The sequence below is a fragment of the Oryctolagus cuniculus genome, chromosome 7, assembly GCF_051225735.1.
Source record: "Oryctolagus cuniculus isolate XC-2025 breed Fujian yellow rabbit chromosome 7, ASM5122573v1, whole genome shotgun sequence".
Lineage (NCBI taxonomy): Eukaryota > Metazoa > Chordata > Mammalia > Lagomorpha > Leporidae > Oryctolagus > Oryctolagus cuniculus.
Window position 1 is genome coordinate 119,859,218 of NC_142873.1, and position 14,083 is coordinate 119,873,300.

At 53.2% G+C, this 14,083-nt stretch overlaps 1 protein-coding gene across 7 annotated transcripts in view; it reads left to right on the forward strand.

The window, feature by feature from the left end:
• YIPF1 (Yip1 domain family member 1) overlaps window positions 1-13,423 on the forward strand; it is a 46,761-nt gene extending 33,338 nt beyond the window's left edge. For 5 of the 7 annotated variants that reach the window (XM_017346281.4, XM_017346285.4, XM_089300598.1 and 2 more), the window contains 2 exons: window positions 1,145-1,242; window positions 12,933-13,423. In XM_017346281.4, the coding sequence (XP_017201770.1) occupies window positions 1,145-1,234 (90 nt within the window). In that variant the 3' untranslated portion in view covers window positions 1,235-1,242; window positions 12,933-13,423. The remainder of the gene's footprint in view (window positions 1-1,144; window positions 1,243-12,932) is intronic. The other 2 variants (XM_089300599.1, XM_051857753.3) reach the window with 1 other exon arrangement.
• The last annotated feature ends 660 nt before the right edge of the window (window positions 13,424-14,083 follow it).

Consider the following 14,083-nt stretch of genomic DNA (forward strand, 5'->3'; position numbering starts at 1 on the left):
GCTTTGGAACTTTGGGCAGTCCTGAGCATCCAGTTGTCCTTGACTGGGAGACAGGTTTGCCTGTCCTTTGAACAGCCAGTGTTCAAGGCCAGTGGCATTGGTATTTGTCCTGTGCTGCCATTAGGATTTTCAGGTCGTGAGACAGGTGGGAAGCTCTTCCTTAATGTCTTCCCTCATTCAGATTTTTTTTTCAAAGATTTTTACTTTTTTATTTGAGGCACAGACTTACAGACACAGAGAGGGAGAGACAGAGAGAGGGCTTCCAGCTGCTGGTTCACTCCCCAGATGGCTGCAATGGCCGTAGCTAAGCTGACCTGAAGCCAGGACCCAGGAGCTTCTTCCAGGTCTCCCATGTAGGTGCAGGGGCTCAAGCACTTGGGCCATCCTCTACTGCTTTCCCAGGCCATAGCAGAGAGCGGGATCGGAAGAGGAGCAGCCAGGACACAAACCAGTGCCCATATGAGATGCTGACACCACAGACGGAGGCTTAGCTTACTGCGCCACAGCGCCGGCCCCCTCCTTCAGATTTTTGACCATTAAATTGTGTATGGTGAGTGGAAAACTGAAGAGCCAGGAGGTAACGCGTGCCCTGCACTGTCTTCAGGGTCTTTGCAGAGAACCAGCTACCTGGGTTAGCGCCCTGTAGGGGGTTGGTATAGTACCTATTGTTTACATGGTGTGTGTGCCAGGCCCTGTGTGAGATGTGGTGACACAAGGACAAAGAAGGACACATCCTTTGCCCCAGGGGAGAGACTAAGGCAACCAAGAACGTGCACTTGGGAGTCAGGCGGACTCCGCTGTGAGTGCTGACCGGCTCCCCGCTTACATCACGTGCACCTGATGGAGTGTCAGTCCCTCTGAGCCTCAGTTTCTTTATCTGTCTCATGAAGATAACAGAAACTATTGAACAGGGTTCATGTGAACATGGATGCATAGCATGTGAGTGTAGTAGGTGCCCAGTAGATGCTGGCTAAGGTTCAGAAAGATCCAGCTGAGTGAGGGAGACATGCAAGCAGCGAGGCTTGGAGTGCGCTGTGCTGCCAGATGTGATGGGGAGGAGATAGGGGCCGTGCGAGCCCCGCATTGAGTCCAGGGCATTCGTCTGGCCCTTTGTTTTTATTCTCTCATGGGTCTCCTCCTGCAGGCATACTTTTTTGATGCCCCCGAGATGGACCATCTCCCGACAGCTACAGCTACTCCAAACCAAACCATGGCAGCAGCCAAGTCCAGCTAACGGGGAAGGTAAGAGATTCTTGCCATGCGGTGTGGTAAGCAACGGGCAGATGGGTCAGTTCTGTGACTTTAGCAGGAAGGGCCAGGCCCTTGACCGTGGGCGTGGATGTGGGTGTGTGCATGTCTGTGCATCTGCCCCTTTTGGGGGAGGCTGTGTAGAGTTGGGGAACAGGAGCTTAGATCCTTCTGTAAGGGAAGCCCCTGCCTTTGGTCACTGTGCCCCCTCCTCTCCCTGTGCCCTCCAGTGGCACAACATGTGTTTGTCCCATATGGTAACAGTTCTGGTGGCTTTTTCTAAAGTCTCCGGCACTTCTTAGGCCAGCCTTGCACCCTAAGGATGGACTCCTCCTGAATAACTCACGGGGTTTTTATTAGTCAGATTTTTAAAAAAAATTTTTTTCTTTCTTTCTTTGAAAGAAAGAGTTATAGAGAGAAAGGGAGAGACAGAGTGGGAGAAATCTTCTGTCTATTGGTTAACTCCCCAGATGGCTGCATTGGCCAGTGCTAAGCCAGGCTGAAGCCAGGAGCCAGGAGCTTCTTTTGGGTCTCCTATGTGGGTAGCAGGGGCCCAAATACTTGGGCCATCTTCTACTGTTTTTCCCAGGCCATTAACAGGGAGCTGGGTCAGAACTGGAGCAGCTGGGACATGACCCAGCACCCACTCGGGATGTCGGTGTTGCAGGTGGCAGCTTTACCCATCGTGCCACAATGCTGGGCCCAGTCAGCTTTTGTGACTTTTAACTGTAGTGCCTGAGAGGAGCTGCCTGGGAAAGGAAGGTTTGTTTCAGCATCAGTTTGGAGGTTCTCAGGCCAAGATCAGGTGGCCCCACTTGTCAGGTGGTGGCAGAGCGTGTGCGGAAGGATCCCTTGGCGAGCCAGGAAGCAGAGAGGGGAGCTAGGCCAAACTGGACTTAAATAACCAACCCTCTTGCAAGAACTCCCTTCCAAGAGCAAGTGTCCAGTGCCCTGAGGGCCTCCTACCAGCCCACTTCCTGGCCACCATCATTTGACCAACTCTCACCCTATCCATCAACCATTAGCAGCAACCCATTGACTGCTCACATAAGATTTTGGGAATGAGTTTGGGGAGCCACATCTTTTTCAGTCCAAAACAGCGTTCTCCAAAACTTCCGAATTTTCCTGCTGCTTTTATCCTCAGGGCCTCTTCTGGTGATTCCACTGCCAGTGGTAGTGCAGTGGGTCAGAATACAGGAAAGGACCCAGCGTCACAGCTGGTCCCTGCCCCTGTGTCCTGTCTCCTCCGAACACTCAGGCTGCAGCCACGCTGAACCTGGTGCCTTGGACGCATCGTGCCTTTCCCCTTGCTGTTCCACTTGGCTGCAGTGTTCCTCCCCCTCCCCCAGCCCCCACCCGCCCTGTGACCCTTTACACTCTGCACTGTGCTTCACTGCTCATGGTGCTTGAAACACAAGTGTCTGTGTGTGCGTTCACCTGCCTCCCCAGCTGTTTGTTCAGTCCTTTGTTCATCCACTCATCTGTGCCGGGTACTAGGGTGTCTCCCCAGTCAGCCTCAGTGCAAGGAATGTGTGTTCCTCTGTGTGTTGTAACCCACCACGTACCTGGTACATGTTGGGTGCTTAGTAACTGTGGGATGAATGGATGAAGCCACGCCCTGCACCAAGATCCTTTACTTTGTTTTTGTAATCACAGTCTTTCCTGGCCGCTCCGCTGTCTCCTGGAACAAGAGGGTATGTGCAAAGACCAGGGACTTTGGGTTCAGATGGAAAGAAAATTAAGTCCTAGTCCTGCCATTTACTAGCAATATGCCTTGGGCCCAGGGGCTTGCTCTTTTTGACCCTCGACCAACTTATTTGTAAAATGGAGACGACACAGCTGTGTGAGGAGAGTGTAGTGACGGTTGGACGATGTTCACAGACGCTCCTGGCACAAGTTAAGGTGCTCAGTCATAAAACCACAGCTGCTGCCCCTCTGAGAGTGGACCAGTCACTGGTACTGAACATTGATGGTTCCCACTGACTTTTCTGGGGCCTTTTATTTATTTTGCTGTTGTTAAGCAAATAGGGATTTCTCCTCTTAATTGAGTAATTCAGGCTGCAGTTGACAAGATGTGAATAGTCGAGGCATGGCCAGTGACCTCACTGGTAAGACGGCGCCCTGGCCAATGGGATGCAAGGGAAGCATTGTAAAATGTCACAGGCCACCGCCCTCCCCTCCTCCTGCCCTCTCAAGGCTGTGTGACGTTCGAGTCGAAAGAGTACCAGGCCCTTGTAGAAGGTCTGGGCCTGGAACAGCGAGGAAGCTGGGGCCTTGCCCATGGCCAGCCCAGAGTTTGGCAGCAAACCAGCATGCGCCTTTCATGTTCTGTTTCACAGCGCACTTCCAGGTCACTCCAGCTCAGTGGCCACCCGCACCAGCCCTGTTGGCCCCATTGGACCAGGGAACTTCAGAAAGTTCCTGGGGGAGCCGTTGCAGTGGCACAGTGGGTTAAAACCCAGCCTACAGTGCTAGCATCCCTTATGGGTGCTGGTTCAAGTCCTGGCTGCTCCACTTCTGTCCAGCTCCCTGCTAATGGGCCTGGGAAAGCAGCAGAGGATGCTCTAAGTGCTTGGTCCCCGGCACCCACCTGGGAGACCTGGAAGGAGCTCCTGGTTCCTGGCTTCGGATATCGGCCCAGCTCCGACCTTTGTGGCCTTTGGGGAGTGAACCGGCAGATGGAAGACTGTGCTCTCTCTCTCTCTCACTATATATATATATATATATATATATACACACACACACACACACACACACATATATCATTTGACCAACATATATGTGTGTGTGTGTGTGTATATATATTTACCTTTCTCTGTAACTCTGTCTTTCAAATAAAGAAAGAAGAAAAGAAAAGAAAAAGAAAGTTCCTGGGAAGATAGAATTAAAAGACAAGCTTATTTTGGTGTGAAAAAAAATTGAAATCCATGTTGTTCTTTCATAATATTAATTTTCCATGAACTTCTTGACCATCTCTTATATGCATAGACTTCAGAATGTTTTGCATAAAATAAGCTTATCTCTTCATTCCATTTTCCACAGACTTTTCGAAGTTCCCTCATGGGTGAGGAGGCAGGGCTTGGTAGGTCTGAGCTAAGATGTTCTAGCTCTTAGAGCAGACACTCAAGTATAGATCTTAGGGAGCCACTCTCTGAGGTTATCCACTTTCCTGCTTGAAACCTTTTTTATCATTTATTTTCATTTTATTTGAAAGGCAGGAAGACAGAGATCTTCCATCTGCTGGTTTACTCCCCAGAGGCTCACAATAGCCAGGACTGGGCCAGGCTGAAGCCAGAAGCTGGGACCTCTATCTGGGTCTCCCAGGTGGGTGGCAGGAGCCCAAGTGCTTGAACTATCACCTGTGGCCTTCCCAGGGTACGCACTGGCTGGAAATTGGAACAGAAGCAGAGCCAGCCTTGGGATTGGCCACTCTGAGGAGGGATATGGGTGTCCTAAGCTGCATCTTTTTTTTTTTTTTTTTTTTTTTGACAGGCAGAGTTAGGCAGTGAGAGAGAGAGAGAGACAGAGAGAAAGGTCTTCCTTCCATTGGTTCACCCCCCAAATGGCCACTATGGCCGGCGCACTGCGCCGATCCGAACCCAGGAGCCAGGTACTTCCCCCTGGTCTCCCATGCGGGTGCAGGGCCCAAGCACCTGGGCCATCCTCCACTGCACTCCTGGGCCACAGCAGAGAGCTGGCCTGGAAGAGGAGCAACCGGGACAGAATCCGGCCCCCAACCGGGACTAGAACCCGGGGTGCAGGAGCCTCAGGCAGAGGATTAGCCTAGTGAGCCGTGGCGCCATCCTAAGCTGCATCTTAAGCCCTGCACCAGACACCCACCCCCACCTTTCCATCAGAGCTCACAGGCTGCCACTGTTGGCAGCTTCTGTATAGATGTGACTTTTATTTGGGGCCCTCCCGTGCTGGTCTGGAGATGGTTTAGTTCAGGGGCCCCCATACTGTGATTGCATGTCCTGTCAGCTATGAGTCAGAGTGCTGTGTTAATTACCTACTGCTGCCCTACAGATTTCCACAGACATGCTCCCTCACATCTGTGGGGAAGGAGTGTGCACATCCCAGCCTGCTCCAGTCCTTCCGGTCCTCTCCCAAGGCAGCCAGCCGTCAGAGCACTGGCCAGGGCTGGGGGCTCATCTGAAAGCTAGAATGGGGACAGGCCTTCCCAGCTTGCGTGCTGGTTGGCAGGGTTCCGTTCCTGGAAGCTCGTTAGCTGGCAGGCTGCCACCTTGCTGGGGCCCTCAGCCACCTGCCACGTGGGCCTCTCCACGGATGGCTCCCTCAGCCGTCAGCAGCCTGTGAGCAGGGCGGAAGTTACAGTTAATAGAAACACGCAAGGGACATCTGTCACCTTTGCCACATTCCACTGATTAGAAACAAGTCACAGGGCTCACCCACACTCAGGACGACCCACAGGGGCCTGCATTCCTGGAGGCTGGGGTCCTTGGAGGCTGTGAGAGTCTCAGCCACAGCACACGCCGGTGTTGTGAGTGTCTGAAGTAGTTGCATGTGCTGTTACCAATCGGTAGAATAACTATTAAAGCTCAAGTCCCAACTTCTGGGTGAAATCTAAACAGAAAGTCTAGTGTTTTCTTCTCACCACCTCTGCGGATTGTGGGGTGCCGCCCACCTCCCAGTGAGCATGCTGGTGCCTGTCGGCCTCACGGGGTCATTGTCTGCGCACTTGTTGGGCTCATCCTGTGCGTGGACTCCTTTGACTGACGGCAGAGAGACTGCAGGACAGGAGGAAGGGGCACCGTCTGAGCTGACCTGGACTCCCTGTATCTAGCCTAATGCCTGCCTGGCACAGTTAGGACAAGTGCTCAGTTAACGCTGGGTGGATGGCTGTGGCCCTTTCCAAGGTCTAGGCAAAAGGCAGGATCTGGGCTGAGGTGCCTCGACCCACTGAGCCCTGGGCTGTCATTTGCTCTACTGCTCACAGAATTACGCAGGCCACTCTGGCCCGGCACTGGGGGCCTAGACATTCAGATCCAGGCTGCCTTAGGAGCTTCAGTCGACGGGTGAAACAGCTCAGCAGCGAATGGCCGTGCCGTGTGGGGAGCACCAAGGACGAGCGGCTGTCACCTGAGCACCATGGGGCGCAGAAGGGAGTGGCCCCGCCAGCCCCGGGGAAGGTCTCACAGGAGGCTCTTGTTTGAACTGGGTCCTGAGGTTGAGTAGAAGCAGTTTCCCAGCTTCCTCTGGCTTTTGGGAAGGTGGCGACGTTGCCATTCAGTGGGAGTCGATGACACACGTGGAGAGGGACGGGGTGGGGAGCTCAGTGGCGACAGTGGCCCAGGTGTCTCCCTAGGCCCCGAGTACCCAGCTTCACCTGGGCTGGGCCTTCAGCCCCTTGGATTTTGCTTGTGAAGGCTGAGGCCGAGAGCCTGCAGAGAGTCGGCAGCGTCTGAGAAGAGCCTGGCCCTCTCACGTCCTGGGCGACACAGACTTGACGCATTGGGCCTTGCTTGGCTCTGTACACACGGAGGTCCGCGCTTCTGAACGAGGTAGCCACGGAGCTTCTTCACACCTCCCTGGCAGACGCCTCGGCCGCTCGGCCAACGGCAGGCGCTGTCCAGAGCCCTGGCACTGCCTGGTTAGGAGCTGGCTGTGCCTTCCCCTGCAGCCTCTGAAAAGACTGTTCTCTGATGCCACAGTGACCTTCCCCGTGTGTGGGGACTCTGAAGGGCTGTGCCCAGAGGGGCTGCCGCCCCGGGGTGGTGACGAGTCCTCTGTCCGGGGACGGAGGACTACACTGCAGTGTGCTAAGAGCTGTAGTAATGATGAGTGACGGCTTCCGGGAGTCCCTCGTAATTGACCCCTTCCTGGTTGGAATCGCAGGGTTGGTGTGCTTTAGCTTCCGCTCGCTCGTGTCTGGAGTGTTCATTTCCCAGGCTACGGGAATAAACCATTGTACTAGGTTCACACACAGCGATTCTCTTGTTCCTGAAATCAGCTTTTAGTCGGCGCTGGAAACCGTTTCACACAGCATCCAAACTGCCTGCCCTCGCACCGCACTGACTGGGTTTCCTGGCTTTTCCGCACCATCTCAGAAATGCCCCCGCCCCGAGAACCTGTTAGTTCCTGGGCTGCTTCTCCCTGTTTCCTTCTCCATCCCCTTTCTTTTTTTTTTTTTTTTTTTTTTGTTTGTTTTTATTTTTTGACAGGCAGAGTGGACAATGAGAGAGAGAGACAGAGAGAAAGGTCTTCCTTTGCCGTTGGTTCACCCTCCAAATGGCCGCCGCGGCCGACGCGCTGCGGCTGGCGCACCGTGCTGATCCGATGGCAGGAGCCAGGAGCCAGGTGCTTTTCCTGGTCTCCCATGGGGTGCAGGGCCCAAGCACCTGGGCCATCCTCCACTGCACTCCCTGGCCACAGCAGAGAGCTGGCCTGGAAGAGGGGCAACCGGGACAGAATCGGCACCCCGACCGGGACTAGAACCCGGTGTGCCGGCGCCGCAAGGCGGAGGATTAGCCTAGTGAGCCGCGGCGCCGGCCCTCCATCCCCTTTCTTTGAGGTAGAGTTAGGGAAATTGCCAGTAAGTGGACTAATGCAATCATTCTTTATTCCTTATTAGGTTAATTTCATTTCTAAAAAAGATTTATTTATTTATTTACCTGAAAATCAGTTTCAGAGAGAGAGAGAAAGAGAGAGAGATTGATTTTCCATCTGCTGATTCACTCCCCAAATGGCCACAATGGCCGGGGTTGGGTCATGCCAAAGCTAGGAGCCCAGAACTCCATCCAGGTCTCCCACTTGGGTGGCAGGGCCCAAGCGCTGGGGTCATCCGCTGCTGCTTTCCCAGGGACTTGAATTGGCCCTCATATAGGACACTGGCATTGTGGGTGACAGCTTAACTTTCTATACCACAACGCTGGACCCTTAAGCTTATTTTAATGGAATTTTTTAAAAGATTTATTTATTTATTTGAAAGTCAGGGGACTGGTGTTGTGGTGTAGCAGGTTAGGCAGCCGCCTGTGGTGCTGGCATCCCATATGGGTGCCGATTCGAGACCCGGCTGCTCCACTTCTTATCCAGCTCTCTGCTATGACCTAGGAAAGAAGTGGAAGAGGCCCAAGGCCTTGGGCCCTGCACCCGCGTGGGAGACCTGGAGGAGGCCCTGGCTCCTGGTTTTGGATCGGCACAGCTCTGGCCGTTGCAGCCAGTTGGGGAGTGAACCAATAGATGGGGGAACCTCTCTCTGCCTCTTCTTCTTTCTGTGTAACTCTGACTTTCAAATAAATAAATCAATCTTTATATATATATATAAAAATAAAGTCATAGTTACACAGAGAGAGGAGAGGCAGAGAGAGAGGAGAGGCAGAGAGACAGAGAGAGAGGTCTTCCATTCACTGATTCACTCCCCAGATGACTGCAACAGCTGGAGCTGCGCCAATCTGAAACTTCTGGGTCTCCCACGTGGGTGCAGGGGCCCAAGGCCTTGGGCCATCTTCCACTGCTTTCCCAGGCCACAGCAGAGAGCGGGATCGGAAGTGGAGCAGCCAGGACTTGAAACAGCGCCGATAAGGGATGCTGGCACTGCAGGCGGTGGCTTTACCCACGACGCCACAGCACCAGCCCCAGTGGAAAATTTTAAATGCAGAGGAAAGCCAAGTGAATAGTTAAATTTACAATTTGTTTTGTACAATTGTGTGCTGTTTATTTTATTTTAATATCAAATATTCTCCAGTGTTTGAATTTCAAATTAGTTTATAGACATCACAGCTTTTTTCATCTTATTTTTTTAAGATTTTATTTATTTATTTGAGAGGTAGAGCTACACAGAGAGAAAGAGTTATAGAAATCTTCCATCTGCTGGTTCACTCCCCAAATGGCCACAACGGCAGCCAGAGCCAGAAGCCAGGAGCCTCTTCTGGTGTCCCACATGGGTGCAGGGGCCCAAGGACTTGGGCCATCCTCTACCGCTTTCCCAGGCCACAAGTAGAGTTCTGGATTGGAAGAGGAGCTTCTGGGACACGAACCAGCCCCCATATGGGATGCTGGCTTCGTAGGCAGAGGCCCAGCCCAACGTGCCACAGCCCAGCCCCTTTCAACTTATTTGAATCAGATCCAAATAAGGTCCATTTAGTCCCTGGGTTGAGGTGTCTCTTACATGTTCTTAAATGACAGATTTCCATTCTGCCTCCCCACCCTCTCCCCTTGCCGTTTCTTGGTTGAAGACTCATTTGTTCGTAGACTCTCACTGTGCGGATCCTGCCGAATAGAGCTGCATGAGTCATTAGCCCGCTGCTCTGTCCTCTGTGTTCTGTGGATTGGTGCTGCATTTAAAGCCTCGATCAGATTCACGTTTGTCTTGGGCAAGATCACTTGGCGTAAGCTTAGATGCTTCCATCGTGATAGTGTCTGGTTCTGTCTTTGATATTAGTGGCCATTAGTAAGCAGTGCCTAGATCTGTTAACCCCTTAAGAGTTTCAAAACCTTGGTGTAGTGCTTGCTTCGGCAGCATGTATACAAAACCATGATACCTCAATTCTGTCTTTCCTGGCTAACTAGAATATGTCTTCAATAGAAACCTCCCTTCATCTGCTCTTTGCCTATCCAGGACACAGTGTGTGTAACCAAGGCAGGAGAAGTGATTCTTTTCCCTTGCTCTCCTACCTTCAGAACAGTCAGTACACCAGCACCCTTCAACCCCCAAGCTGAAGTCTCTTACAAGTGATGATCTTCTTCTTCTTTTTTATAAGATTTATTTATTCATTTGAAAGGCAGAGTTACAGAGGGGGCGGGGAGAGACACAGAGAAAGAAGCAGGGAGAGATCTTCCATACATTGGTTCAAATCCCAAATGGCTGCAATGGCTGGGGCTGGGCTGGGCCAGGCCAAAGCCTGGAGCCTAGAATTTCGCTTGGATGGCAGGGACCCAGTACTTGGACTGTCTTCCCCTGCTTTCCCAGGTGCGTTAGCAGAGAGCTGGATTGGAAGTGGGGCAGTTGGGATGTGAATGGATGCTCATATGGGACGCTGGCGTCACAGTGCTGGCTTTGCTTCCTATGGCACAACACTGAACCCAGTGTTGACCTTCTTCTTTAAAGTATTATTTATTTGTTTGAAAGGCAAAGTACAGAGAGAGAGAGAGAGTATCTTCCACCCACTGGTTCACTCCCCAAATGGCCCCATAGGCCGGGACTGGGCCAGGCCAAAGCCAGGAGCCAGGAGCTTCTTCCAGGTCTTCCACATGGGTGCAGGAGCTCCAGGACTTGGGCCATCATCCCTTGCTTTCCCAGGCCATTAGGGAGCTGGACTAGAGTGGAGCTGGCGCCCATATGGGATGCTGGTGTCACGGGCAGTGTTGACTTTCCTGATGCTCAGCTTGCCGCCCTGTGGCCATTGGGCGCCTCCTAAAGGTGGTTTCTGAGCCCCTGGTTACTTCCTCGTGTCTGCTAGGATGAAATGTCCCCAGCTCATTTTGAGCATTTCCCATTCTAGGCCAGCCGAGCCATTCCTCCAAGGAGTCCTGGCTCCCTTCGTGGGGAATAGATCAGCATCTGGGGGCCGGCGAGATTCACTGCCGCAGCTGGCTCACAGTTTCCTGCCTTTTGAGTCTCAGGCCATTTGGTGTTTGGTTGTTTGTTTTTTAAAGAAGGTGCAGTGTGGGTCTATACCAGCACTTCCGATCGCTATCTAGTGGTACAATATTTTTACCCAATGCTTTGATCTTTCATCTTCATCTCCTCTCCTCCAAGCTGAGGCTCTCACTTGTCAGCAGTGCAGTGATGATGGACATGGGATATCACACAAGGCCCTGCCTGCTCTACCCACCATGCACTCACTACAGTCCAATAGCAGCAGTGCCGACACTACCACTGGTGGCGGGAAATACTACTTTATTTTTATTTTATTTTTTTTTTATTTTTTGGCAGGCAGAGTGGACAGTGAGAGAGAGAGACAGAGAGAAAGGTCTTCCTTTGCCGCTGGTTCACCCCTCCAATGGCCGCCGCGGCCGGCGCGCTGCGGCCGGCGCACCGCGCTGATCCGATGGCAGGAGCCAGGAGCCAGGTGCTTTTCCTGGTCTCCCATGGGGTGCAGGGCCCAAGCACTTGGGCCATCCTCCACTGCACTCCCGGGCCACAGCAGAGAGCTGGCCTGGAAGAGGGGCAACCGGGACAGAATCTGGCGCCCCGACCGGGACTAGAACCCGGTGTGCCGGCGCCGCAAGGCGGAGGATTAGCCTAGTGAGCCGCGGCACCGGCGGGAAATACTACTTTAAATGGTGTTTTAGAAGTGTATTTTCGGTGCTGGAGTGCACTTCCTCACCGTGTTTACCAGGCAGCTTCTGGACCCCCCTCGGACACCTGCTCCCCACTGTTCCTTCCTCCCCGTGCTCCCCAGCTGCTCCTGTGTGTCTTCTGTGACAGTGACGTTCTCACTCATGCCAGCCTCACGGGCTGGGGCTCCTTGAGGGCGCAGCCTCATTTACTAGTGTGGGCCCGGCAGGTGTTTAGGAACAGCTTGGTTTTGAGCAGGTGACTTGCTGCGCATCCCAGGTGGCACCCAGAGCGTTCCTGGGTGCATTGGCAAGTTTATTTGCAGAGTCTCTCCTTGTTTGTTCATTACCTCCCCTGTGCTCGGAGCGGGGTCTACAGGGGCAAACCAGTTAGACACATCGTACCCTCCAAGAGTCCAGCGCCAATTTAATGTCTCAGGCATCCCAGAATAGAAGGCCTCCTGGATTACAGAGAGAACCATGGCTGTGGGAAGTTGGACGGGACCGGCTCACACCAAGCACCACACCAAGCACCAGCCAGGCCTGGGATCAGGTGTGGGGGCAAGGGAAGGAGCAAGGAGAGCCCGTGCTGCGGGGCAGTCACCCGGTGGTCGCAGTTCGGCTTGGGGGCCGTCTCTGAGGACGTGCTGGCGGATGGTGACGTGGGCCGTGGGTGGCGCCGGGGGCAGTATCTTCTTTCACTCCTTGCCTTGGCCTGCGTGCCAGAGATTCTCAGCACCTCCTCCCCAGGCCGCTCTTTCAAAGTCGGCAGCGAGGAAAGGGAATTTTTTGTCTTCAGATTCTTCTCTCATCTTGACAGTCATTTGGAGCAAGCAGCTAGAAAGACGAGAGAAAAACAGAGCCTTTGTGTATGAAAATGGAGTCTTCCTCGGCTGCCCCGTGGGCCGGTTCCTCCCAGCTCCGTGCAGTATTTCAGAAGCCGGAGCTGCCATTTACTGGAAGGCCAGTGAGGGCGGGAGTTTCTTTCACTCCAGCCAATCACAGCCTCCCTTTCTCCAACCACGCCTCCTGGAGGTTTTACTGGCAGTTGTCTAAAGAAAAAAAAGTCCAAATTCCCTGTATTGCTACAAACTACCCTCAGTCTGTTGTCCTGCCTCATATCCTGCCATCGTCCCCGTATAACTTTGTGTTTCAGCTACGACAAACAGCTTTCCAGTTCCCAACTTTCCCAAAGTCTGCTCCAGAGAAAGCAGAGAAAGAAGGAACAGTGAGGTAGCTTTGGGATCGGGGCCCGAGGCCCCTGGATTTTCTAAGGAAGCAGAGCAGAGCTTTTAGAAACATCGCCTGCCAGCCAACAGTACCTCTGCCAGGGGCCCAGACCTGCGGGGCCAGGGCTGGAGGTTCCTGGGGTTAGAGGGCAGTGCTGCAGCTACACCCCTTCCTGTAGGGGGCTCCCTGTCTTCCAGGCTTCTCTTGTTTTCCAGCTCTTGTCTGTGGAGTGTGGCAGTTTGCGACCCGGCATCTGCAGCAGCAAAGCAGAATGACCCAAGCACGCAGGGACTGGATGTCATGGCACCCGCCTCCTCCCTCTGGCTGGGCCGCGCTGGAGCCTCATCACCTGTTTCACAGACACACGCGTCTTTCAGCCCTTCGTCGGCACCTGTCCGTGAACTCACTGACGATGCGCTGGCTTGGGATGGAATATGGGGGAAGGGGTTCGCACTCCCTCGGGTGCCTCCTACCTGCCTCCCGTGGTCAGGTGACCCGCTTCCCCAGGTCCGTCTTGCACTCCTGAAACTGACCCAGCCCACTTTCCCACGTCCTTTCTCTGAATTACGTAGACCGCCTGGCTGGGCATCCTACAGTAGCCCAGCAGTAGGAACTCTGGGGTTAACTGGGAGCTTGAAAATTGGTCTTTGGTAACCTGATACTGGGCAGCTGAACCTAATGATTGCAAAATAAATACCTCATAGGATGTCTGCTTATTTTTTTTAAAGATGTATTTATTTATTTGAAAGGCAGAGTTGCAGAACAAGAGAGACAGAGATCCTCCATCTGCTGGTTTACTCCCCAGGGCTGAGCCAGGCCAAAGCCAGGACCCAGGAGCTTCATCTGGCTTTCCCATGCATGTGCAGGGACCCAAACACTTGGGTCATCCTCCGCTGTCCTCCTGGGTGCATTGGCAGGGATCTGGCACAGAAGTGGAGCAGCCAGAACTTGAATTGCTTGCTCTGATGTGGAATGCTGGCGTTGCAAGCGGCAGCCTAACCTGCTGTGCCCCAACACCAGCCCTGTCTGTGTGCGTTTAACCCCAAGTTTTTCCTTGGTGTTCTATCTTCAGCACACGGGAGGCTGCTGGGAATCTGGTACAAGGTACGAGCTGTTGCAGTGTGTTGATTGGCATAGACGTCTGACTTTTACCTCCTCTGAGCATGGAACATCGGGTTTAAAGAATGCACTAATTTACAACCCATTTTAACATAAATTTTAGAAAATTCTCTTCCAGTACTCCGAGTGCCTCCTTTAGGTGAATTCCTGGCTCCAGTGCCAGGAATCAGAGGGAGAAACCAGACACCACAAAGCCACGTTTTGTTCTGAACGCATGCTCTCTGGGATCCTGCTTCCGGCAGGCCAG